This window comes from Abramis brama, assembly GCF_963993115.1.
Source record: "Abramis brama genome assembly, chromosome: 2".
Classification (NCBI taxonomy): domain Eukaryota; kingdom Metazoa; phylum Chordata; class Actinopteri; order Cypriniformes; family Leuciscidae; genus Abramis; species Abramis brama.
In genome coordinates this window covers 51,544,456-51,570,981 of record NC_139964.1, presented here as the reverse complement: position 1 = coordinate 51,570,981, position 26,526 = coordinate 51,544,456, and the positions used below count along the sequence as shown (strand labels likewise).

Here is a 26,526-nt window from a genome sequence, read left to right as displayed (position 1 = left end):
TATTTTCCCGTTCAGTCTAAGAACGTTAAACATTAAATGAACAGTGGGTGTTTTTGAGGCCAGTGGTTTTGAAGTAAAGAGCATTCTGAAAGGAAGTGCAGTGAATCAGGATGGAGATCACACCATTGCTGTGAGTTACTAAATTAAATCTTATTTTTCACAGCTTTTTAGATATTTTTAATTTCCTTGTCAGCAGTGGTGTAGTGGTAAAATAAGAGGTGGGTAAACTATAAATTCTGGTGGACCACGACGTGGTCACCCGGTAAGGTGGGCCACTGCCTACCAGTGTATGTGTATCCTGATGACATCGCTATATCATTTGATGGTACTACCAAGGGTATCACTGGTTGTTCCCTCATCATAGGTCACACAATCACTATTCAATTCATACATTAATCTAAGTTCTTGTTAAAGAGACTCAAAAAGGAATAATATGGTTGAAATCTATAAAGTTTTCTAAATGACAAAACAGAGAGAACAAAAATATTTAAGAGAGATCGAGAGGGAGGCTTATATCCAGGGCTTCCAATGCAATGCACTTGTGCATAATGATTAGGGATTTGGGATTATTTTCATAGTTGATTAATCTGTTGAATATTTCCTCGATTAATTGATTAGTTGTTTGGTCTATCAGAAAAATGTGGATCAGTGTTTCCCTGTAGAGGGAAAACACTGGTTTTCCCAGAACGGTGCTACAAGCAGTACTGAGCATCCTTCTTCCCTGATCCGCTCTATCACCTGAGGCAGGAGAGAGACGGGGGGAAAGGCATAGAGCGGGCGGCGGGCCATACGTGAGCCAGCGCGTCCCTGCTCTTGGAGAAAAATTCCGGACAGTGAGCGTTTTCTTGAGACGCGAACAGGTCTACTTCCGCTCTGCCGAATTTCTTCCATAGCAGTTGAACTGTCTGTGGGTGTAGAGACCATTCGCCTGCCGGAACATTGTTCCTGTCTGGTCCTACAGTTTAGGAGCCCTGGCACGTGCGCTGCTCTCAGCGAGCGCAGGTTGCGCTGAGCCCATACCAGGAGGCGTTCTGTTAGCCTGTACAGGTTCCTGGACCTGAGGCCGCCCTGGCGATTTATGTAGGACACCACAGACATGTTGTCCGAGCGGACCAGGACGTGGTGTCCTTTTATTTGGGGACAAAAACGCGTCAGCGCGTTGTCCACTGCCAGCATTTCGAGGCAGTTTATGTGCAGGAGCTTCTCCCGTTCTGACCACTGGCCGAAGAACGGTCTGCCCTCGAGCAGCGCTCCCCATCCCGAGGTGGATGCGTCCGTGGACACCACTCTCACCCTCGAGGAAGTCCCCAGGCTTACACCTGATTGGTACCAGTCGTCCGCTCTCCAAGGTTTCAGAGCTGCGACGCACTTCTGATTGACCTTGAGGCAAAGCAGACCGGATGCCCACGCTAGGCGTGGGACTCGCGCTTTCAGCCAAAACTGCAGCGGGCGCATGCGTAGCAGGCCCAACTGGAGCACTGATGATGCTGAGGCCATGAGACCCAGCATCTTCTGAAATTTCTTGAGCGGGACAGACGCGCCGCAGCGGAACGAGTTTGCTGTACGCTGAATGTCTACCGCGCGCTGCTGTGATAGTCGCGCTATCATGGACAGCGAGTCCAACTCTGTGCCCAGGAAAGATATCGTCTGACTGGGGGATCGTCTGACACTGAGACCCAAATTCTCGAGGTGATCGAGTAAAATGGTCGTGTGCTCTATGAGCACTGAGCGAGATTGCGCTAGAATCAGCCAATCGTCCAAATAGTTCAGTACTCGCACGCCCCTCATTCTGAGGGGTGCGAGCGCCGCATCCATGCACTTCGTAAATGTACGGGGTGCCAGGGATAAACCGAACGGCAGGACTGTGTACTGATATGCCTGGCCCTCGAAGGCGAATCTCAAATATCGCCTGTGACGTGACGCTATCTGTATTTGAAAATACGCGTCTTTCAGATCTATTGACACGAACCAATCCCCTTGGCGAATCTGCGCGAGGATTTTTCTGGTCGTGAGCATCCTGAACTGTCGCTTCACGAGCACTCTGTTCAGTTGCCTTAGATCTAGTATGGGTCTGAGACCCCCGTCTTTTTTCGGTACCAGGAAGTATCTGCTGTATAGCCCTCCTTCGCTCTGAACTTGAGAGAGAGGCTCTATGGCCCCTTTGTTCAATAGTTTCGCCACTTCAGCTCGAAGTAAATGTGCTACTTCTGCTTTTACCGTGGTCTCGACGCGCGCCGTATAGCGGCGAGGGCGTCGGCGAAACTGTAGCGAATAGCCTCTTTTTATAATGTCCAATACCCACTTCGAAACCCCGGGCAGCTTTGCCCATGCGTCTGCATGAATAGCTAGGGGTTGAATACGAAGCCCGCTCCGTTCGCCCAGCGATGGAGAGGCTTCGGTGTGCTGTAACACAAGCGTCGCGCTCGTGACATTTGAGGCATGGGGCGCGCTGATAACAGCGGGCAGATTGCCCGCGCTGGACTCCTCTGCGGCGGTCAACCGCGAGGGGGAGGGCTGGGCGAGTCCCGTAGGAACTGTCATGTCTATGTGTGGATGTGGGCGCGGGACAGCGGGCACATTTATCACACTGAAAGCATTGTTCGCTTGAGTGAAGCGAATGCACGTTGGTTTCGCTTTTACGGAAACCGTGAGACATGCATAACATGGTGTTTGTGGGCACTGAGTAGTGGGCACATCTACCATGTTTGAAGCGCAATCGATCTGAGTCGATTTTATGTGCGCGGGACCTGTGTGACAGGCTGTGCTTGTGTGTAGAGATGGGCACTGGGCAGTGGGCATTCTTACTACACATGAGACACCATCGGCCGTGGCCGGGACACCAGAAAATACACTCTCTTGGGGATTTATCTGGGTAGCCGTGAAAACGGCATTTGTGTGCAGGCAAGCGGGTGACAGAACCGGCTTGTTGGCTGCGGAAAACACTGGAACAGTCACATTTGCTGGAACTGGACGAGCGAATGACTTTGGTGGGAGTCCGGCCGCAGCGGGACTCGAACACCGTCGTTTTCCTAGACGTGCTAGGACGACTTCGGGGCCTCGGGCTTTACCACAATCCTAGGCCGTTGGCCACGCATGGCGGGGCGGCGGCGGCTGGATGAGCGGGAGCGCGGTCTCGCACTTCGGGCCTGGCGGCGCTGCGAAGTGGCGGCAGCGGACGGTGGCTGGGGCTGTGAGCTCTGTGCAGACGGTTTCGCACGGCCTGCTGCAGAGCTGGAGCGCTTCGGGAGGAAGTGCTTCATAGCCTGTGACGCTTTCTGTACCTCTGCGAATCTCTCCGCGAAATCCTTGACGGAGGATCCAAAGAGGCCAGCGGGAGAAAGCGGGGCATCGAGGAACGCGGTGCGCTCGGACTCGGCCATTTCTGAGAGCGTCAGCCACAGGTGTCTCTCAGTCACGGTGAGAGAAGCCATATTCCGTCCAATGGCCTGTGCTGCGGACTTAGTGGCACGGAGAGCGAGGTCCGTGGCACTTCTCAAGTCCGGCACGCAGATCGCGTCAGGTCCTTTCTCATCCAGCTTTCGGAGGAGATCGGCCTGGAAAATCTGCAACGTGGCCATGGTGTGCAGTGCTGACGCAGCTTGCCCGGCGGCGGCGAAAGCGCGGCGGAGCAGGCTTGACGTCGTGCGGCAAGCTTTAGAGGGTAGGGCCAGCTTAGCGCGCCGTCCAGCAGAGGGCGGGCATAAGTGGGCCGCTATCGCCTCTTCGACCGGCGGCAGCGAAAGGTATCCCCTGTTCTTGGCATCGTCAACTGCAGAGAATGCCAAAGAAACAGCGGGACGCACTCTAGCTGAATAGGGGGCGTTCCAGGACTTAGCGACTTCTTCGTGTAGCTCAGGAAGAAAAGGCGCTGGTCTGGACGCAGGCGAAGCGTGCTCCCCAGGCAGGAAAAAGCCATCCAGCCGGTTGTGAGCGGGTTGCTCGGGCGAAGACCACTCAAGGCCGAGGCTCGCCGCGGCCTGTGCGAGTATCCGCATGAGCTCCATCTCGATGGACGCTCTCTTGCCTGACGATGTGCGGGCAGGGGGCGCGAGATCCTCAGAGCTCGCCCAATCCTCACTGCCTGACGCCAGGATAGAGCAGGAATCATCCTCTCCCAGCAGGGCTTCCTCGTCAGCGATGTCGACGGAAGCGGCGGCAGACAGCGGCCGCTGTCCGTCAGGAAGAGAAGCTGATGAAGCCGGTGAAGCAGGCGGGCGAACCGGCGAGCTTTGGCGGCTGGGGGAAGGTTCCGGGACCCGCTGGGCACGGCGCTTTTTACGGCGCGACACCGCAGCGGGCGGGGGAGCAGTCTCTGTGAAGAAAGCCAGGCGAGTCCTCAGAGTCGCCATGGGCATCAGCTCGCAGTGAGGGCAGCCGCCGTCAACGAGCGCAAGAGCTGCATGTTCCTCACCCAGGCAGGAAACGCAGATAACATGGCGGTCCCCGTCGCTGAGTGTGGCTCTGCACGAGCCGCAGGAAGGCATCTTGAAAAAGACGCTGCTCTTTTAGAATGTGCGTCGCAGCGGCGACACACACACACACAGAGTACAGAGAATAAAAGGATATAAGCGCCGGAAAGCGCAGCAGGAAGGCAAGGAAGGCGGCGCGGCCAGCGACTTCAGTGACTCGTCCCGCTGAAGGTGCTCTCTCTCAGACGGCGTGGCTTCTTCTCCAGCTCCAGCGATGCGTGTGCTTCGCTTGAAGGATGAAAAATCAGATAATAGCTGCCTGCGAGCGGTATTTATAGGCCTAGACCACGCCCGTTTCGGCGGGATGTGACGCAGCGGGCGCGAAGCACCCTCATTGGGTCTGGCGTCACGCCAGGCCTCGCTCGATAGGCTGCTGCAGTTGCCGCAGAACAGCCAATAGGCGCGCGAGCTGCCTCGCCTATGTCTGTATGCTGCCGCAACGCGTTTTGCATTATTACAAAATTAAGGATAATTTTTGGCTTCAATATCTCGCGGAAAAAGGATTTTCCCCTAGCGTAAGATATTCTTACGCAGTACGAGAGACCTCTCATAAGAGAACGGCGTTTACGTGCGTGCGTTTAGCCTCCACTACATCCCTGCTTGTCAGTGCATGCAAAGTACAGTAGTTCTAATGGTTTTAACCAATGTTTTTATTGCTTTTTTTATTCATTTTTACTAATCCTGTTGTTGCTGAATTTGTGTGTGTGTGTGTGTGTGTGTGTGTGTGTGTGAGTACTGTGTGACGGGATGTTTGCATTGTAGTGTTTGCTTTTAGGCTAAATGGTGGCACTATGTAAGATTAATTCCATTGTTGCTTGTTTTGTGTTTGTATTTGTGTTAATATGTCATTAGTCCAAACCTCATGTTCTGTTTGGGGTCTCAGAGACCCGAAGGCCATTTTGTTATCTTGAAGTAATACTTAAAGGTAGGATAGGCAATTTGTTTTATAAACACTTTTTGTTATACAGGTTGAAACTCTCTTTACACCATGATAACAATCAATAATAGAAGTGGTTTAAATATTAAAACATGTACATATATCATCTGTGTAAGTCTCAGGACTTATGGTATGGCATCAAACCATCATGCCGAGGAGGTATGGAAATACATATATTGACAGGCCTGTCAATATATGTATTTCCATACCTCCGCGCACCCTGCTCGTGCAGACATCACACGTCATCATCATGTTCCGTAAGGCTCTGCAGAGTTGTAGACAGACATCCACTGAGTGCCAAAAACAAACAGCTGCTGCCTTTTACAGTTCCTGAACCAAAACAAAGAGCTTATGCTGCATTCATGGCATGTCGTAACCGTAATTACGAGATGGTAACCCGTGACTTTCTACCCGGAGATGTTCATGTCCTCAGACTCTGATTTATGCGTTTCTACAGTATGTCAACACTAAATGAATCTGCAGCAGTCAGGTGGTACAACTAAGAGTTTTGTATTTTGTTTACATTCATTATTATTGTAATGTTATGTGCTTTTGAGACATGAGGTAATTTAATGCCGTCTCTTGTGACGCTTTGCAGACTCTGCTGTGTGTGTTCATGTGTTTTGAAGGAGTTGTGGCTTTGGAGACGATCTGAAGGGAGGGTGGGATCTCATGTTTTCTAAGCTAACATGCTAATGCTAGCCGCTTGAAATTGCCTTCCCTACCTTTAACAGTAGGGTGTTAGATTAATACTTCATGACTTTTCTAATGAGAGCTTATTATAAAGAGAATTTGAACTTGCCTCATAACACACTTAAAACATCTTTGATAAAAAAATGTTGCATTACTTATGTTTAGGGTTTTAGAGATCTCATATATGAAACTTGTATAATAAATAATTCAATGACTTTTCACATAAGATACTCTGACTGGTGCACAGTATACTGTAGAAAAACAAATTTTGTTTTACCAAATAAAAGTCAAATTGACCACAAACAATGTTACTACAATGATTACTAGTCACATTTCTGAAAAATTCATGCCTGCTTTGTGGTAAAACAGAGAAGCATCTAGGCATGGATAGATCATTCCTGAAGTATCAATGTTTTCAATATGTTGTAGCTAGAGTTATTTAGCATGAAAATCAATGCTTTGAAGTGAAAAAATGAATTGTGTTAGCCAATGGTTGTTTAAGATTGGAGCCATTTATCTTAACACACAGAAATGCTGAAAGACATAAGCACAGACATCATCTGGAGCTATTTCACATTAAATAAAGATGAAGCTAAATGTGAAACTATAATAAAAATGTGATATTATAATGGGTTTTTGGAGAGAGAAAAATGACAAGATTGAACAGTTCTATAATTGTTGTTAATGATAAACTAAAACAGAAGCAGTTTAGATCCCTTAAATGATAAAGGATGGATGTCAAATGTAATGTTAAATGGCTATAATTACCCTTTTTATCCTCAAAAGTTGCTAATATTTTCCATTTAATATCTGCATTATGATATCATATAATATCTGCATATCTTGATATCAGATCGCACTGAAAATAAGGGATATTGCCCATCTCTTAAAGGCTACAGTAATAAAAACTGTCTTCTGGGTTTTGATTAGGTCAGTGGAACTTATTTGACATGAAAATAGGATGTTAAAGAACATTAGGGATAAGACAACAATAACTTGACAACAATAACTGTGAATAATAATAACTAATGAGTAACAAATCACAGATTTTGCACTTTTTGGGTTTAAATATGACAACTAAATCTTAACATTCTAGGGGTTTTTTTTCATTGAAAGACAAATCTTAAAATATCTGAACGTGTGTGTGTGTATTCAGGTGAATGGGCAGTTCTGCAGTAAACAGAAAGCGGAGGAGATTCTGAACATGACTGGCCAACAAGTGGAGATCTCTCTTCTGAGAAAAGGCTCACCATCTGAAACGCAAACAACCCCCACCATGTCCACAATCTCCCAGAGACTCTTAACCCCTCTGGGTCTCGATCCCCCACCACTGCCTCCATGTCTAGTTGAGCCAAAGCCAGTTCTGGCCCTAGGGAAAGTTTTCTATACTGAACGCCGGGACCTCAACTTCAACAGAGAGTGCTGTTAGTGAAACACTTGTCACTTCGGTTTATTTACACTCATTCACACTGTGTTTGATTCATGAGTTATGTTCACTCTCTGTGTGAAGTCTCAGTGACTTTGTGGCCCTGATTTTATTCTAATAACAGCTTCTGTTTCTTTGTTCTTTCTATGACCTCAGTTGAGTCGAGGCAAGCCTGTTATTTTGAGTCCAATATGGAGAATAGAAACCACTGGTCCTCATGTAAGAACTGAACACATTGTGTATTATAGGTTATTTAAATTTTAATGTCAATGGACTAATTGATTAACACTCATTTTGACTCGCACCTCAGGTTTGTTAGTACACCGGTAAAACATATACTATAATATACTGAAATATTTGCTATTTAAGCATTGCTTGCAAAAAAAAATAAAAAATAATAATTTTAGCTAGGTATCTTTAATAGTTTCTACCAAGTAACAGATAAATGCTTTTACTTTAAAACACTGTTGTTTAATTGAATGAATTTGACAAAGAAGGCATGACAAGCATTTTGTCCATGTTAAACCTAAAGTTAAACCTTAAAAGATAAACATATATTTATTGTGATATCCTAACTGTGCACCATTATATTGTTAGCATTTTATTTATTTAGATTTTTTTTTTTTATTCCCTGCTGTCTGGTCAATAGTAATCGACAGCATGTCGCAAAAAAAGAAGTACTGTCCATAGACATTAAGCTGTAAATAACCCAGAATGTTCTTTAAAGGTAGTTGTTGTTGTTTTTTGGTTTGCATGCATTGTCTTTCCAAATTTGTAGTCTCTTCTCCACAGTCATCTTGTCATTTATATATTAGCTGTGTGACACTTTGAAATTTTGTTTCAGTTTGTAAATTGTCTGATGAAGAGGAGAAAACACTGAAGGAGAAGTGGCAAAGCAAACTGGGTCCTCAGTGCGAAGTGATGGTGCGTCTCATTTGTATTCTCTCCTATTTAGCTGACAGTTATTTTCCACAGCTAAGATTTGTGAGTGTGTCTCCGCATACATTTATGTTCATTGTGTGCTTATGTAGTATATGCCTTTTTGTTTTGTTTTCCATCCATCTATCCATCCATCTGTTAATGTGTTACTGTATTTACATTGTATCATGTATGTGTGCAGGTGGTCCAGGTACAGAAATTCATTGAGAGCGGTGGTCTTGGTTTGAGTTTGGAGGCTAAGGAAGGTCACCACTATATCTGCTCTATATTGCCAGAGGGTCCGATGGGACTGACAGGAGTCATACGGCCTGGAGACGAACTGATAGAGGTTCACTTGATATTATAATTAAAAGGGAATGTCCACATAGTTATGTAGTATATTTCATATATGTTTACTCATGCAAACACTATAGAATTTATATACCTGAAAAAATAAGCTTATGTATATTTGGTTATACTTCAAAGTCAAACAAGCATTACACACAGATAATACTGTTGTTTATAGATTACGCTGTTGTAATCCCTTATCATAAACCCTGCTAACACATGCATGCATAATAACCAAAAGTGCTCATCTTCCTTTCTGCTTTCTGTTTTTATGCATAGCACTTTATTCATTGCTGACTGCACATGAATATCAATCATCACAGCTGCTTAAAAATAGCCCTTCCTGTCAGTAGAAAAGCCCAGAGGATCAGTTCAGCAGAATAAGCGAGTTGGTGCGTTTGTTCTTTCTGTAGGTGAACGGGTTCTGTCTGATTGGTGAGACACACAAGGAAGTTGTGTGCTTGCTGAAGGAACTTCCTGTGAATGTTTGTGTGGTTTGCAGTCGTCTCATCCCACCCACAGTCAGTGATGAAGACGATGATGATGGTGATGATGTACAACTCACCCTCAAGGAGCTGCTAGCAGAATTTAATGAAAAGGTTTGCTGTGTGTGTTTGTGCATCATGATATTTAAAAGAAAAATGTATATGCTTGTGCAACTTATTACTCTTGTGAAAAAGAGTAAGAGTAAACTCTTAATTGTAAAGTGCGCTTATAGTGTACTTCAAATCTTAAAGGTACATTTAAAAAAAAACTGTTCTTGCAGATTAAAGATCATTTAAAGGAGAACTCCGGAAATTTTTTTTAAAGAAAAACTCAATTTTTTTGTAAATTTGGAGTGCTGTCAGTACAGAGAACAACGACAAAAATCGGTGTTGCCTACACCGTGTTATCCTCTTTTTAAAATTTGCACCCTGTTGACTTCAATGGGGCAAGTTTTAAACCGGCTTTTAGCCTCTTAACATCCTTGATGTGTCATTACAAGTGCACAGCCAATGTGAGTGATTCCTTCAGAGTGAACGCGGTGAATCTGACTGCAGTAGATGTGAAAGATATGAATAAAAATGATGTTAATTCAGCCAGCGCACATACCTGTATTTTCTTCCTGTTTTCGGTCAAAGTCCACAGTAGTCGATTGTCGATTTCACGCGCATAGGTTATCACGCGCGTGAACTCGACAATCGACTACTGTGTCGACCATGACTATGTTTCTTAACACACTTAAAGGGATAGTTCACTTTTTTTAATTAAATTTTGGTATGTTTTAGCTTACCTCAAGGGCATCCAAGATGTAGGTGTCTTTTTTTCCACAGTAGTTTCAATTTTGATATTTTTAGGTCAAACCGTTCTTGTCTGTCAGTCATTTAATGCAGGTCTATGGTCACTGTCTCAAAGAGCATGCACAGAGTCCAAATTAAAACAATTCCCCGTCGTCCAAATTAAACAATTCCCCATCGTAAGTACACATTGATGGCCTAAGACACGAAACGAGCGGTTTGTGTGAGAAAACGAACAGTATTTATATCGTTTTTACCTCTTATACACAGCCACGTCCAAGTGATCTGAGGGCGCGCGCGCATCCTGGTGTGTGACGTGTACGCAGACTGGTGCATAGATATATACACTAGATGTCGCCTTAAAGACATTCGTTCCAATGAACTGCCGTAGACAAGGCGACATCTAGTGTATATATATATGCACCAGTCTGCGTACACGTCAGATCAGATCACTTGGACGTGGCTGTGTATAAGAGGTAAAAACGATATAAATACTGTTCGTTTTCTCACACAAACCGCTCGTTTCGTGTCTTAGGCCATCAATGTGTACTTACGATGGGGAATTGTTTAATTTGGACGACGGGGAATTGTTTTAATTTGGACTCTGTGCTTGCTCTTTGAGACAGTGACCACAGACCTGCATTATATGACTGACAGACAAGAACGGTTTGACCTAAAAATATCAAAATTGAAACTACTGCGGAAAAAAAGACACCTACATCTTGGATGCCCTTGAGGTAAGCTAAAACATACCAACATTTAATTTCAAAGTGAACTATCCCTTTAAGTACACTTTTAAAGAGTGCACTTAATGTCAAATTAAAAGTTTTGCTTTAAAGTATGTTTTAAATCATGTTCTAATAATCTTTTGACACTTATTAAAGCACATGTAAAGTTCTTTTAAAGTTTTTCTGCTGTGGAACACACAAGGAAAACGAAGTCTGAAAAGATTTACTGGTTATTCTTTTATGAAGAATTAGGAACTGGAGCTTTGGAACTTCAAAAAGGACCAAAAAAAAGCACCATTAAAGTATCATACTTACTGAAAGCAGAATGCCTTGAACGACCACTCAGAATCAAGTATTCCCAAGAAACATGAAGTATACAAAAAGATAAATTAAATATAAATTGATACCATTTCCTTTTTCAAATGAGCAAACATGATTCCACACGTTTCATTGCAAAATAATACTGATTTGTCCACTTTTTCTCACAGGCCGAGCAGAACACATTTGGGAGAACTCGTGAATGGAAGACAGAGGCTCCTGTGCTATCCCATAAGGCCATGTGGGAGACTGAGATTGAAGTCTATGAGCTGCAAAAAGGCGAATCTGGCCTGGGATTCAGTATACTGGACTACCAGGTATGTGTGTGTGTGCGTGTTTATATACCAGTACAACAATAACAAGAGAGCAACAGAGTATGAGCTCCACATCACTTGGTTTGGAGAGTCCCAGTTGGTTTGAAATCCTTCAACAACATGGCAGCAGTGTCTCTGAATTTATTACTATCCTTCTCTTTCTCTCTTGCGCTGTCACTTTCTGAAACTCTCTCAGGACCCCATGAACCCAGGGCATACTGTGATAGTGATCCGCTCTCTTGTAGCTGGCGGTTTGGCAGAGAGAGATGGCCGCTTGTTGCCAGGCGACCGGTTGATGTTTGTGAACGGGACTGACTTGAGCCACGCAAGTCTAGCTCAGGCTGTTCATGTCCTGAAAAGAACTGCTTTGGGCACTGTACGCATTGGAGTTACCAAACCCTTACTAGTAAGTATCTCCATTCACAAGCCAGACAGCAACAATCTCAACCTTGGGCAGTGTAGGAGAAACCTAGAATCCAAGATATTGTATGTCATCCAGATCATCATAGAATGTCAGGTAAAGTTTTATTAAGAGAATTCAATCTGACATGTATAATTTGCAGCATGATTGGCATATTCGTCAGTTATCTGTGACTAATGGCTGCTTTGATGCCTTATTAAACGAGTGTACAAGTATACAAGTATATTAAACAACTACAAGCACTTTTAGGTTCAAGGAGTTGAACTTGAGGTTTATTATTTGGTGAATTATGTTTTTTTTATATATATATATAATAATGATAACAAAAAGTAAAATAGACTTAAAGCATTTAAATATGTATTGTGTGAATTTTTTTTACACAAACTATGTCTGTCCCTCAGTTGTGGAGCCAATTTTGCAATAAGTTTTACAATAATAATATAAGTTATAAGTTACTGTACTTGTATGTAATGAAAAATCAAGTAAAATACTCTTACTAAAATAATTTTTTATTAAGATTAAAAATGTAAAAGATTAAGTAATTTTTTATAAAATTACAGCCAGCAGCCATATCACCCTGTAGCCCAAGACTGGTTGCCCACTGAAGCTAAGCAGGGTTGAGCCTGGTCAGTACCTGGATGGGAGACCTCCTGGGAAAACTAGGTTGCTGCTGGAAGAGGTGTAAGTGAGGCCAGTAGGGGGTGCTCACCCTGTGGTCTGTGTGGGTCCTAACGCCCCAGTATAGAGGCGGGGACGCTATACTGTCAAAGAGCACCGTCCTTCGGATGAGACGTTAAACCGAGGTCCTGACTCTCTGTGGTAATTAAAAATCCCAGGATGTCCTTCGGAAAAATAGTAGGGGTTTAACCCCGGCATCCTGGCCAAATTTGCCCATTGGCCTCTGTCCATCATGGCCTCCTAATCATCCCCATATTGACTTGGCTCTATCACTCTGTCTCCTCTCCACCAGTAAGCTGGTGTGTGGTGGGTGTTCTGGAGCAATATAGCTGCCGTCACATCATCCAGGTGGATGCTGCACATTGGTGGTGGTTGAGGAGATTCCCCCCTTCCATATGTAAAAGTGCTTTGAGTACCTAGAAAAGTGCTCTATAAATGTAACACATTATTATTTATTATTATTATAAAATGCTAGCTATGAAATTCGCAAGATAAAGTATTCAGCCCTTTTATTCTTAATTTTCATCATCATCACTTCCACCATAGAATGAATGGTAATTTGTGATTTGGTGGACATGACTTCAGGAAGTGACTTCATTCACCATTCATGTACTAGACAATTAAAGTTGTGTTTAATTTCTTAAAGATCCAAAGTTCCCACAGAAGATGCACTCTATTTATGTACTGAACATTTTCTCATTTGTTTTAGAATGATATCACAGAGTTGCCTGTGTCATCTTGTATATATTCCAAGTCAGGTTACTGTTTTTGAGCTCTGGTATTATTAGTTTAGATCTACTGTACTTTAGTCTGATGGTGGTCTTTGTTTTTAGTCTCTCTTTTGTGAACCGGGTCTCAGTCACTGTGGCTCATGAGTCTCTGATTACTGGAATCTTTCAATAATTAATGTCTCTTGAATTCTAACACCAGCCTCCTAAAACAAGAGGTGCATTTGTGTTTATGTGTCCCGTGGCTCCGTAATCGGGTTTAGCTAGTCCTGGGGAAACGTCTTTTCTGTCTGTTTCTTATTGGAGTTTAGAGTCTGCAGAGTGCATATGTGATTGTATCCAGGCAGAGAGTTGAGTGTACCAAGAGTTTTGAGTGGGAGATTTAATATGGCATTGTCATTGACAGGAAAATGACACCCAGGACACAGGAGCAGATGTAACAGGCAACTGCCACTCAGAACATAACAACCAGCACAGCAATTTGCAGGTGGGCTACAAATTTGCTTTACCTGTTATAATACTAATATGATCGGTTTCGTAACAGTTCTGTGGTGTCGTAACATCTGACCACCAGCTGCTTTTCACAATGACTCTTGACATTTGTTTTTCAAGCTTCAACATGGTATATTGGTTGGATGTTTAAAGCAAAGTCTAAAGTTTAGATTTCCCACTTCAAAATGATAGACTATTGTGGTGTCCTACAGCCGTCGATTTTGTAAACATTGGTTGTTTTAAATTATTTGCACTTAAGCAGTTAGTAGGCCAAAGAGAAAGTTTTTTTTTTCCACTGACCTAATTTAGTGTGGTCATTCTAGCTGCCAGGGTTTAACTGGGGAGGATATTTGTTGACAGGATTTGTGTGACATCATCTCTTATTCACATGATGGTTTTGGTTTACTCAAGAACGCAAGTGTGCACTTGCCGTCTGATTGGCTTGTTGAGAGTACACTGTAAAAAAAAATTACATCCCCAAGTCAAAAATTTCAAGTGACCGATAACATCTAAATTTTTCAATTAGTCTGACATATTATTTCTCATTGAGCCAATGTTAACAGACTATTGCAACAAGAATTTCACTTGGGCCAATTGAAAAATTTAGATGTTATCGGTCACTTGAAATTTTTGATTTGGGAGGGTTAAAAAATTTTTACAGTGTACATCTGAACATTTTAACTGAAACTTTTTGCTACTTCTGGGCCAGCCGTAACATAAATGAATGTGCACTCACTCACAAAGATAATGTTCAAACAAATATAAATTTATTAACAAAAATATAGTGAAAACCAGAAACAAAGGGATTAAATTCAGGAGTGGACAAGGCCAAAATAACAAACAAAAATAACTAGTTTTAGTACCTTCTAAATTCCCTAAAAGAAAGAAAACACATAAAAAGTAAAATACAACACAACTTCCCTTACTCCCTTAAAGGGTGGTTGATTATGATTTCACTTTTCTAACTTTAGTTAGTGTGTAATGTTGCTGTTTGAGCATAAACAACATCTGCAAATTTACAACACTCAAAGTTCAAAGCAAAGGAAGATATTTGCTTTTAAACAAATAATTTTTTAAGGACTACAATGAATGGCTGGTAGGGACTACATGACATTCCTCCCGGGTTAGTGACATCAACAACCCTAAAATTTACATAAACCCCACCCCCGGGAACGCGACTTATAGATTATCATGACCGAATATGCTAATCAATGACTAGAAGATAACTACACATAAGCTACCTAAATTCATCAACTAACCATTCAGAAATGCCCTGTTGCATTCTATATGTTGTCACTTCTTCTTGGGTCTCTCCATCATTATCCGACTCCGGTTTGAACATAAAAGGCTAAAAGTTTTTGAAATTTTCAGTGCATGTCTGTGTGAAGTAAAATGACACAAGCTGTTGAAGCGCCGCCCTCTTTGCCTGGAGCAGCAGCTCATTTGCATATAAAGGGACACACACAAAAATGGTGCGTTTTTGCTCACCCTCAAAAAGTGTCAATTTTAACATGCTATATAAAAATATCTGTGGGGAATATGAGCTAAAACTTCACATACACACCCTGGGGACATCAAAGACTTGTTTTACATCTTGTGAAAAGGGCATTATACCACCCCTTCAACCCAAAACATAAAACAAACAATATATGCAAAAGAAATGGCATCACACTCCCTACTTCCCTTAAACTGAGTATTTACAAATAATATTTACACAATATAAATGAAAGTAAAAGTAATTCAAAACAGCAAACTAAGAATTCTAAATCGAATGAACAAAAGAAAGTTTTACAAAGTGCACACAATCACAGAGAAAACCAAGTTGGCACGCATTCGACCTTCATAGAGTGTTTTGGGAGGTCTTTTTCACCGGAACCAAGACCAGACCAATCAGGATCTCTGCTGGCTTGAGTGCAGGCCACACCTTCTCCTGCAACAGACACACTCAGAAACACAACAAACACACACTTCTAAAAGACATAAGACATAACTCTTAAAATAAAAACCATAGGTTTTTAAGAATGGACACGTGAAAGAGTGGCGGCGATCACATTTTCAACTCCTTTTTTAGGCTGGATATTCAAATTAAAACCTTGAAAAATCTGTTCACCAAATTACCACATTTAACAGGGGCTCACATGCTGTCACATATTGCAACAACATTTTAACATTTCATGTAGGAACATTAGAATTATGCTTAGTAGGCGAGTACGCTTGGGTACACAGTGAGTGAGCACAAATTCATCAGAGAAAACAGCTGCCTCTGTAAAATAGACACTTTCTGTTCATTCAAATAAACTACAATTTTCTCTGGCAAACAATTTTTGAATTCTTCCAGAAAAATTAACTCCTTGAGTTGTTCTAGAGTTGTGACTTTATTCACAGTTCACCACTTTTCAAACAAAGTTGCTTTATCACTAGCAAACTCAAACGTTTGTCCTGGGGATTTTACATGATTCCTACATTTTTGATGGTACTCGTAGGAGTGCAACACCGCATTCTTCATCGCATTATAATCTAAACTCTGCTCAAGAGCCAACAAACTTCTTGAGTTTACACAGTTACAGCAGCGGTCAAACATTTTGCGGCCATTGAAGCGTGGTGGCGATGCGTTCAAATACCGTGAAGTATGTATCTACTTCACTTTCACGGAAGAGTGGAAATAACTAGTTAATACATTTATATTTGTTTGAACATTATCCCGGACGAGCCCCCAATTTATGTTACTTCTAAAAGACATAAGACGTAAAAGTATCATCTGTTTTGCAGTATTTTTATTATAAAATCATTTTCTTCTCATAAATTGATGATAACTGCTGGTTATTCCACTTGTGTGTCACCACATACACTGTAAAAAAAAAAAAAAATCATGATTTGTTATCACAACTTTTAATCTTGTCAAATCAACTTAGATAATTAATGTGGTTCAGATAACATAATATTTTGAGTTTCTATTTATTAAACCAATCTCTTTTTTGTATTAACTCAATTTTTTTATTTCAATGAACTCTATGAATTTTAAGGCAACCACACTCAAAAAAATTATATGTTGGATTTAATTAACTTTTTTATGTCAAAAGGTTCCACGTAACTGGGTTACGTTGGATTTATGTAACATTAATTATTTCAATAAACTTAAGTTGATTACATAAGTTTAATCCAATGCCGTTTAGTTGAATAAGATTAACATTCTTCGGTTCAGTTATCCTAAAATTAATATTTTTACATTCAACTAAAACAAATAATCAGTTTCATTATGAGGTTATTCAATGAATACATTCACTTTTTCTTTTTTACAATTTTGTTTACATTTTTACAAACATTTTCAATGTGAACATGTACAAAATATTTACTCTGTAAAGACTGCCTTCACTTTTCAAGAAAAATAATTGTTAATTAAATAATAAATAATTAAAAATAAAAGCATGTTGCCTTTAAGTGAATGAATTTATCAAATACTTATCAAATGTGTTCTGCAAAAAAAGCAGCAAACAATTTATCAGTTGTTAAAAACAAGACTATTATTCAAAGGAATGTAACATGGTTGAAATTGAAACAAAAGTACTGTAACAGTCAACAGTGCAACACTATAGAAAGAGCAGAAATGGTCCTGACCTCAGATTACAGGAGTTTATTTTTCAGGCGAAAATAAGACCATCGAAGAACACACATCTGCACATTGTTCAGATTGTCATGTATTTAGATGCCTTAAATCAAGACCAACATCTTTGTAAGGATAGCCTCTGCCCCTTCATGTCTGACCACATAGATTCCTGACCACATAGATTCGTAGGGTGGTCTTGCGTATCGAGGTAAGGGCTTCATCATGTTCAACATCCTAAAAAAAAGTAATTACAAAAAGAAACAATTAACAACAGATCAGAGGTGAAAGGGGGAGTTGGTTTTAAAGAAACATACAATCATTTTTATTGTAAATAATAATGTAAATAATTTACCATGCACTCCTTCACAAAGTTTAAGGGGCCCTCGTCCAGGGGTGCGTTTCCCAAAAGCATCGTTAGCCAACTATGTTCGCAAGTTCCGTCGTTATCAGCATAGTTCAATGAGTCAGTGTTTCCCAAAACCATCGTTCTAACGAACATTCGCAAACAGCATCGCAAACTTGTGTAGTTGGAACGACAGCTCTTGACCTGTGGTTAGAAGCATAGTTTCTAGTTTGCATGACATGTGGACTTAATAAATCCTTATCTTGAGCAAAATAAGCAAGATGACATTCAGTACAATCTGTGTCTTTTATTTAGAATACATACAAATGTCATTTACGTCTTTCAGTTTGTCATTTAAAGCACCGTTTTTGAAGAGTGCGCATGTGCGAACGTGCTCTACTATGTAAGAACGAGCCTATGACTTAATCTGGAAATAAAGCAAAATAACTGAGAAAAATGAGAAATAGTCCTCAGATGTCATGTCTGTAATTTATAGCAAAACATCTAGCGTTACTTCGATCTCAAACAGATTCATTAAAAGAAGTTATTACTCCACCACGTGCGTGATGTCATAAACCAACGTGGTTGAACGACCACTTTGCGACAATACAGTTTCGGGAAACAGTCGTGACTAGCTAGTTGATTTCTTCAACGATGCATCGTACTATGTGTAGCAAGTGGCTCAATTTTAGCGACTACGCCACCCCAGGTTAACGGGGAAAACAACCCAAATAAAGCACACAAATACGTTCCACCTAGAAAAGGCAAGAGGCATGGGCTTCCGTGCAAAAATGTTTATTTAAAGCTAAAAGTTGATCAATAATTTAAAATCAGTAGTTCACATGGGTCATGATTGAATTGGACAAAGCGACAAAATTAAACCTTCAAGGTTCACAATAAACCCTCACAAGATTCACAATAAACCCTCACAAGATTCACAATAAACCATCACAAGATTCACAATAAACCATCACAAGATTCACAATAAACCATCACAAGATTCACAATAAACTTTCACAGGGGCTGAGGCTTCCGGTCAGGAGCAGGCTAGTGTGCTGGCAGCAGGTCTACCATAAGAAGCACGCCAACCCAACGTACACCCACCAAATTCACTGCAAATAACCAATGGTAGTGACACGGCAATGAAACTGCAATAACACTCTTAGTGAAGCAAAACCTGCGGTGAAACCGACAACCAGCCCGCTCCTGGAAGTCCTCAGCTCCTAAAGAAAAAAAGAAAAATAGATAATCAAACTAAATTTAAATAAACAAAGAAAACAGAAACATTCAAAGTCAATTTGTTGACTCTAACATGACGGAAACCAACAAGAAAATAAACAATTTACAATGCATCCCAAAATATAAATACTCTAAACACTCACATTCACATTAAAGAAAAAAAACACATTCACATTCAAGAGAAACAAACAGATCTACTGTGACCGCGGCAGAAACTTACACCAAATACAACGTTAACAGTAATAACATTACACCTAAAAATAATTCCAAGCAAACACAATCACTCAGAATCAAATAACAAAAAAAATAATCTTTCAAGCCCGCATAAACATGTTTGACTTAAATGTAATGGTGTGTAGAAAGCAGCAGCGTGGCTTTAAAGAGCGAGTGGCGGAGAGAGAGAGCGCGCGCGCTGTTTAATGCGACTGCTCACTTAACCCACTTTAGCATCCGTGAAGATCAGAGAATACGATCGTTACACTTCAACATATACCGTAAGAGAATCATGTAACAGCCTTGTTGATTGCAACAGGTGGTGTTCCGATCAGTTAAGCTGCAATGCCACACCGATGGAAGCCCTGAAGGCACACCGTACTGGGAGTAAGCAGCCACCCACGCGCACAAACCCTCAGCCACCCAACGGCACACTCAATCCATAGTTGCGACAGGAAGGGGCGGGCTTTCAACCATGACACACACCAGGAGGCATGAATGAACGGTTTATATGCCCCAATGGGCGAATGCTCATTGGCCACCTACCAAATTGTACTGACATCACACAACTTCACTACATTCTACCCCTTACTTTTGTGTCGTCGCCCCGACGATAAGCAAACCCTTGCCACTCAACTCCAGGGCCTAAAGTAAGTAGAGACAAAATTAAACAAACCACCATAGCGACAACACTTAAAATCATTTACAAAAAGGCAATGGATATGCTTCACCGCACCTAAAATCTGAGAATACAGAGAACAATGGATCGGCGTCATCATACTCAAATCATTCAGACTAACTGACACTCATACCAAGAAACAAGTGGCACACAAGTTCTCTGCCATGACGGCTGCACACCGAGAAACGAGTGATACACAAGTTCTCTGCCTTGACGGCTACACAATAAGAAACACTGGTTACAAGTGCTATTGCCATGACGGCTCTACAACGAGATACACAAGTTCTCTGCCTTGACGGCTACATAATGAGAAACACTGATTACGAGTGCTCTTGCCATAACGGCTATACAACGAGAAACGAGTGATACACAAGTTCTCTGCCTTGACGGCTACATAATAAGAAACACTGATTACGAGTGCTCTTGCCATAACGGCTATACAACGAGAAACGAGTGATACACAAGTTCTCTGCCTTGACGGCTACATAATGAGAAACACTGATTACAAGTGCTCTTGCCATAACGGCTATACAACGAGAAACACTGGTTACAAGTGCTCTTGCCATAACGGCTATACAACGAGAAACGAGTGATACACAAGTTCTCTGCCTTGACGGCTACATAATAAGAAACACTGATTACAAGTGCTCTTGCCATAACGGCTATACAACGAGAAACACTGGTTACAAGTGCTCTTGCCATAACGGCTATACAACGAGAAACGAGTGATACACAAGTTCTCTGCCTTGACGGCTACATAATAAGAAACACTGATTACAAGTGCTCTTGCCATAACGGCTATACAACGAGAAACACTGGTTACAAGTGCTCTTGCCATAACGGCTATACAACGAGAAACGAGTGATACACAAGTTCTCTGCCTTGACGGCTATATGCACTAACTTGGGCACCTCCTAGTACCAGTCAATGGTGGAGGTATGGAGGAAAGGCCTGTGGCAGAGGTGCTAGGTCCAGCAACACTAGCCCCCTGCAACTCAGACGCCCCCTCCCGTCGCAATCTCTCGTTATCAGCTCGAAGTTGAGCCACCAGCTCTTTAAGTTCCTGTAATTCTCCCTCCATTATTATAAAATATATATATTTTATACCCAACCCCAAGGGACGTCACCGAAGGGAGTCAAACCAGAAACTACCGTCTCCAGAGCACACGCCGCTGCTTTATTCCTACAAAAGAGAAAAAAAAAAAAGAAAAAAACACAATTACAAAACAAACTACTATACGGTCCCACGCCTCTGCCAAAAAATCCTGTGGATCCTGCCGACTGCGCCACATGTAGCAAGTGGCTCAATTTTAGCGACTACGCCACCCCAGGTTAACGGGGAAAACAACCCAAATAAAGCACACAAATACGTTCCACCTAGAAAAGGCAAGAGGCATGGGCTTCCGTGCAAAAATGTTTATTTAAAGCTAAAAGTTGATCAATAATTTAAAATCAGTAGTTCACATGGGTCATGATTGAATTGGACAAAGCGACAAAATTAAACCTTCAAGGTTCACAATAAACCCTCACAAGATTCACAATAAACCCTCACAAGATTCACAATAAACCATCACAAGATTCACAATAAACCATCACAAGATTCACAATAAACTTTCACAGGGGCTGAGGCTTCCGGTCAGGAGCAGGCTAGTGTGCTGGCAGCAGGTCTACCATAAGAAGCACGCCAACCCAACGTACACCCACCAAATTCACTGCAAATAACCAATGGTAGTGACACGGCAATGAAACTGCAATAACACTCTTAGTGAAGCAAAACCTGCGGTGAAACCGACAACCAGCCCGCTCCTGGAAGTCCTCAGCTCCTAAAGAAAAAAAGAAAAATAGATAATCAAACTAAATTTAAATAAACAAAGAAAACAGAAACATTCAAAGTCAATTTGTTGACTCTAACATGACGGAAACCAACAAGAAAATAAACAATTTACAATGCATCCCAAAATATAAATACTCTAAACACTCACATTCACATTAAAGAAAAAAAACACATTCACATTCAAGAGAAACAAACAGATCTACTGTGACCGCGGCAGAAACTTACACCAAATACAACGTTAACAGTAATAACATTACACCTAAAAATAATTCCAAGCAAACACAATCACTCAGAATCAAATAACAAAAAAAATAATCTTTCAAGCCCGCATAAACATGTTTGACTTAAATGTAATGGTGTGTAGAAAGCAGCAGCGTGGCTTTAAAGAGCGAGTGGCGGAGAGAGAGAGCGCGCGCGCTGTTTAATGCGACTGCTCACTTAACCCACTTTAGCATCCGTGAAGATCAGAGAATACGATCGTTACACTTCAACATATACCGTAAGAGAATCATGTAACAGCCTTGTTGATTGCAACAGGTGGTGTTCCGATCAGTTAAGCTGCAATGCCACACCGATGGAAGCCCTGAAGGCACACCGTACTGGGAGTAAGCAGCCACCCACGCGCACAAACCCTCAGCCACCCAACGGCACACTCAATCCATAGTTGCGACAGGAAGGGGCGGGCTTTCAACCATGACACACACCAGGAGGCATGAATGAACGGTTTATATGCCCCAATGGGCGAATGCTCATTGGCCACCTACCAAATTGTACTGACATCACACAACTTCACTACATATGGTAGTGAAGCAGCGAGTTACGTCGTTGTTCGGGAAACGCACCCCAGGTAAACGGCAAGTGCTTTCAGGATGCACTCACCTTTTCCCAGTGGTGTCATTCTGAACAATGAAACAAATAAGCAGTGTTCAGAAGAATTAATACTAAATGATCCCAAAGTTATTTCTACAAGAGACAAAAAAATGATTATCTGCAACTGCATAGATCTGTGAGGGCCTCAAAGAACCAGTACAAGAAAACTGTATATAAGTAATCAGTTGTTCTAAACCAAAAGCTTTGCTACAGAAAAGCTATTAAATAATCTTGGATGTCAGAGCTGTTCCAATTGTAGGTGCATAAATCTGATGCTGCTGAGAAATAGGGTAAAGCGACGAACAAGCTCTGAAATTAAAACAGAATTAATCATGTACATATTAACATTCCAGAGCTTATATACCAAGCTTCAAGGGATACTTCACCCAAAAATTCAGTATTTTTTTACTGACACTTATGTCATTCAAATTCCCAAATTCTTTTTTTCTTCCTAGGAAATTTTTCCTGCTCATTTCTGTCATTACAATGACAGTCAATCAATGGTGAGTTCTTCTTCCGAAGGTTCAACAGCATCAAACAATTCCATGTGACTTTTGAAGCTTTAGAACAGGAACTCACGATTTACTTTTATTGTATGGACAGAAACGAGCAGGACGAACTGGCCATAATTCACCTTTTTAGTTAGAAAAGCGAAAAACAAAAGGGATTCGGTGACATGAAGCTGAGTAAATAATGACTGAATTTTCATCTTTGGGTATACTATTTGAATCTATAGTGAATTATTGTCAGATTTAAATTGATGATGAATTTAGCAGAACATACCAGATCCATAATAGGATGCTTCTGATCTTCTGTGCCGCTGTTCCTCCCGTCTTTTTGACATTTTTGAGGAGCTGGGTTCAGAAATGATCAAAAAGGACAAATCAGGTTGGTTGCTGATAAATTTGTGCTTCTTTACAATATCATCATACACCAACACAGTATTTCTTTAACAGCATTTACCTGAATTACATCTAAAGGACTTGGAATAATAATTTGGAATTGCATATAATAACCATCCAAGTAATTCATCACAGCTGATATTACATTATAAAGACTTACCTCTAAAGAGTGCTGGCTATCTGTTATTAAATTCAGCGATGAAGCGCAAATCTTCGATCATCTCATGCCTCCTGTGCGTAAATGTTCCGTCCATCAGAACCTTGATAACCTGCATAAGAGGGACCACAGCGAATTCCATGTTTTAAAACTGTGTCTGTGTCCATGTACCAACCTGAAGTGTTTTAAAAGCTTAGATCTGGATGTGTGAGAAGAGCCACAATCTCTGCACGACACATGTAGGACTCCAAAATTCTGAGGAAACAAAAAATGAAGATGTGAGTCATCAAAGAATAATAATAATAATAAAAAGAAATGCTAATGCTGATGAAGTATTGTTCATTCTTAGTTCATGTTAACTAAGGTAGTTAACTAATGTTTACTAATGAACCTTATTGTAAAGTGTTACCAGTATTTTCTAATATTACTGTTTCTACTGTATTTTAGAACAAATAAATGCAGCCTGGTGAGCAAAAGAATCTTCTTTCAAAAACAAAAATCTTACCCACCCATCACATTTGAACAGTATAGTGTATTTTTTCTGTATTCATCTGTTTATTTTTCAATAATCTAATAAATTAACAATTTAATCATTTATTAAGGTTTTAAACAATAATAGCTGTTTTTTATTTTTACTGTATTTTGATCAAATGCAGCCTTAGTGATGACACTTTTTTTGAAAAACATTTAAAAAAATCTTACAGACACCAAACATTTTAATGTTAGTTTATTTACCAAATACATATTACTTGCATTTGGCCCTTGTCAAGAGGTCATTTTGGAACCTGGCTATGTTCTGGGTTTGATACATTGAGCCAGGCATTGGATTTGGTAGAAGTTTGTGAGCATTAGAAAATTGCGTTTCTTGTCTTGACAGCATGATATGTATCTGACATCATCTGTTGATGACTTTTAAAAAAAAAAAGTGTAAGAAATTACTCATCAGAAGATTGTTCTTGTTGAATGTCATTCAGACACACATTTGCTGGCACCAACTCTCCTGGGATGTCTCTCGAGATCTGGATGCCTGTGTACTAAATAAACACTTTCAACACTGGAAATGAAGCATGGCTGAAGGACAGATGTTTAAAAGGGTCCTTAGCAGCTCCAGAGATCTTTTTTGCTTTCCGTTTATCGCATATGCAAAGAAAATTGGCAATTTCACTGAATAAATATATGCCTGATGATTTTCTCTGTTTGTGTTCCAGACAAATTCCCACTGTCAGAACAGCAAGATGGAGGCTGATGCTAAAACTGTCTCCATCCCCACTAGTGGCTATGAGAGAAGCATAACTGTAGTCAGGGGAAACTCCAGTCTGGGTATGTTAACCCTGTTCATTACACTCTTCCTGTCTGTCTTCTTATACATCCTCAGTATGTTTCACAGAGAAGTGAGCTCTGTGAGAGATCTGTAAAACATGTGTTTGCATGTGTGTATAGATGTTGTTTATGTGTGTGTATGTGGTGCAGCTCTGGGTGTGGATCTTAAAACACCCCACAAACTATCCCAGATGAAGCTACACATGCATTATATTAAGTAGGGATGTAACATTTTGTATTAGTATATGATATGATGGTTTGCATAATGATTTTGCTATTTAGCATGTACTTTAGTTTGCATGTTTGTATTTATGGTTTTAAAGAGTAGTGATTTATCTCTCTGTTTTTCTGATGTTTTCAGCCAAGTCAAAGTATACATAATGCATTGCAGAGCTCAACAATTTTTTTTATTTTGTTTTATTTTTTTTCCCCTGTTCCTACCACAGTATTTATATATTCTTATTGCAAGAAAAAGTAAGATATTATTAAAGGGATAGTTCTCCCAAAAATAAAAATTCTGTCATAATTTTCTCACATTTATGTCGTTCCAAACCCGTAAGACTTTCGTTCATCTTCAGAACACAAATGAAGACCTTTTTAATGAAATCTGAGAGCTTTCTGTCCCTCCATTGACAGCTACGCTACTGATACTTTGATACTTCAAAAAGTTCATAAAGAGATCGTAAAAGTAATCCACATGATTTGAGCGGTTTAGTCCAGATTTTCTGAAGAGACTCGGTGAGTAATTAATGACAGAATTTTCATATTTGGGTGAACTGTCTCTTTTAGTATAGTATGGTATTCCTTTAAAAATATTAAATTGGACACATTCAATCAATCAAAAAAGACATTTAAAATGTCACAAAATGTTTCCAGTTGAAATAAATGCTGTTCAATTGAACTTTCTATTTATCAAAGAATTTTAAAATGATTGGAGTAATGATGCAAAAAAAATCAGCTTTGCCAACACAGGAATAAATTACATTTTAAAATATATTAAAATAGAAAACAGCTGTTTTAAATAATATTGTAATTATATTTCATAATATTACGGTTTGTACTGTATTTTTTACCAAAAAATGACGGCACACAGTGATTTGTTAAAAATTTGCAGCCCATTTTTACTAATGCATCTAAGATTTTCACAAATCAATCACTTACAATTTTAACAAAACTTTATCAATGTCAGCTCCATAACTTTACAATGGAGACATATTTTAGCAGAATTTGCAACAATAATGTTGAATACATCACAGAATACATGTCCCAGTAGGGTAAGTGACACTTCAGCTGCCCGAAGCACACACTGGCCTCAGGCCATTCAAATTGTTCTGCCCTGCAGTGTTTATAAAGCTACACCATATCATTGGCAAAATTCTAAGGCTCAGTGAAGAATATAGAAGTTATGGCTTCCCATTAAAACTTGATCTTTTTCTTTCTTTTTGATCAAGTATTTATTCCAATGAATATTCATCCAATTTGACACAAAGCTCTGCATGAGTGTTATTTAATTCATCAATTCCATCATCCCGTTTCATCTTAATTTTTTTTTAATTGACATTACAGTCAGTTATTTATGTTGGATTATGAAATAGAGATTATAAATCGTGATGTGTTG

General features: G+C 40.6%; 1 protein-coding gene across 3 annotated transcripts in view; it reads left to right on the top strand.

The window, feature by feature from the left end:
• LOC311071633 (multiple PDZ domain protein) overlaps positions 1-26,526 on the top strand; it is a gene marked incomplete at its 5' end in the record, with an annotated part of 59,970 nt that overhangs the window by 8,876 nt on the left and 24,568 nt on the right. For all 3 annotated transcript variants that reach the window (XM_084096068.1, XM_084096070.1, XM_084096069.1), the window contains 9 exons: positions 7,256-7,523; positions 7,682-7,744; positions 8,370-8,449; positions 8,646-8,792; positions 9,205-9,390; positions 11,285-11,431; positions 11,625-11,834; positions 13,662-13,742; positions 24,797-24,908. In XM_084096068.1, coding sequence (XP_083952194.1) covers positions 7,256-7,523; positions 7,682-7,744; positions 8,370-8,449; positions 8,646-8,792; positions 9,205-9,390; positions 11,285-11,431; positions 11,625-11,834; positions 13,662-13,742; positions 24,797-24,908 — 1,294 coding nt within the window. The remainder of the gene's footprint in view (positions 1-7,255; positions 7,524-7,681; positions 7,745-8,369; positions 8,450-8,645; positions 8,793-9,204; positions 9,391-11,284; positions 11,432-11,624; positions 11,835-13,661; positions 13,743-24,796; positions 24,909-26,526) is intronic.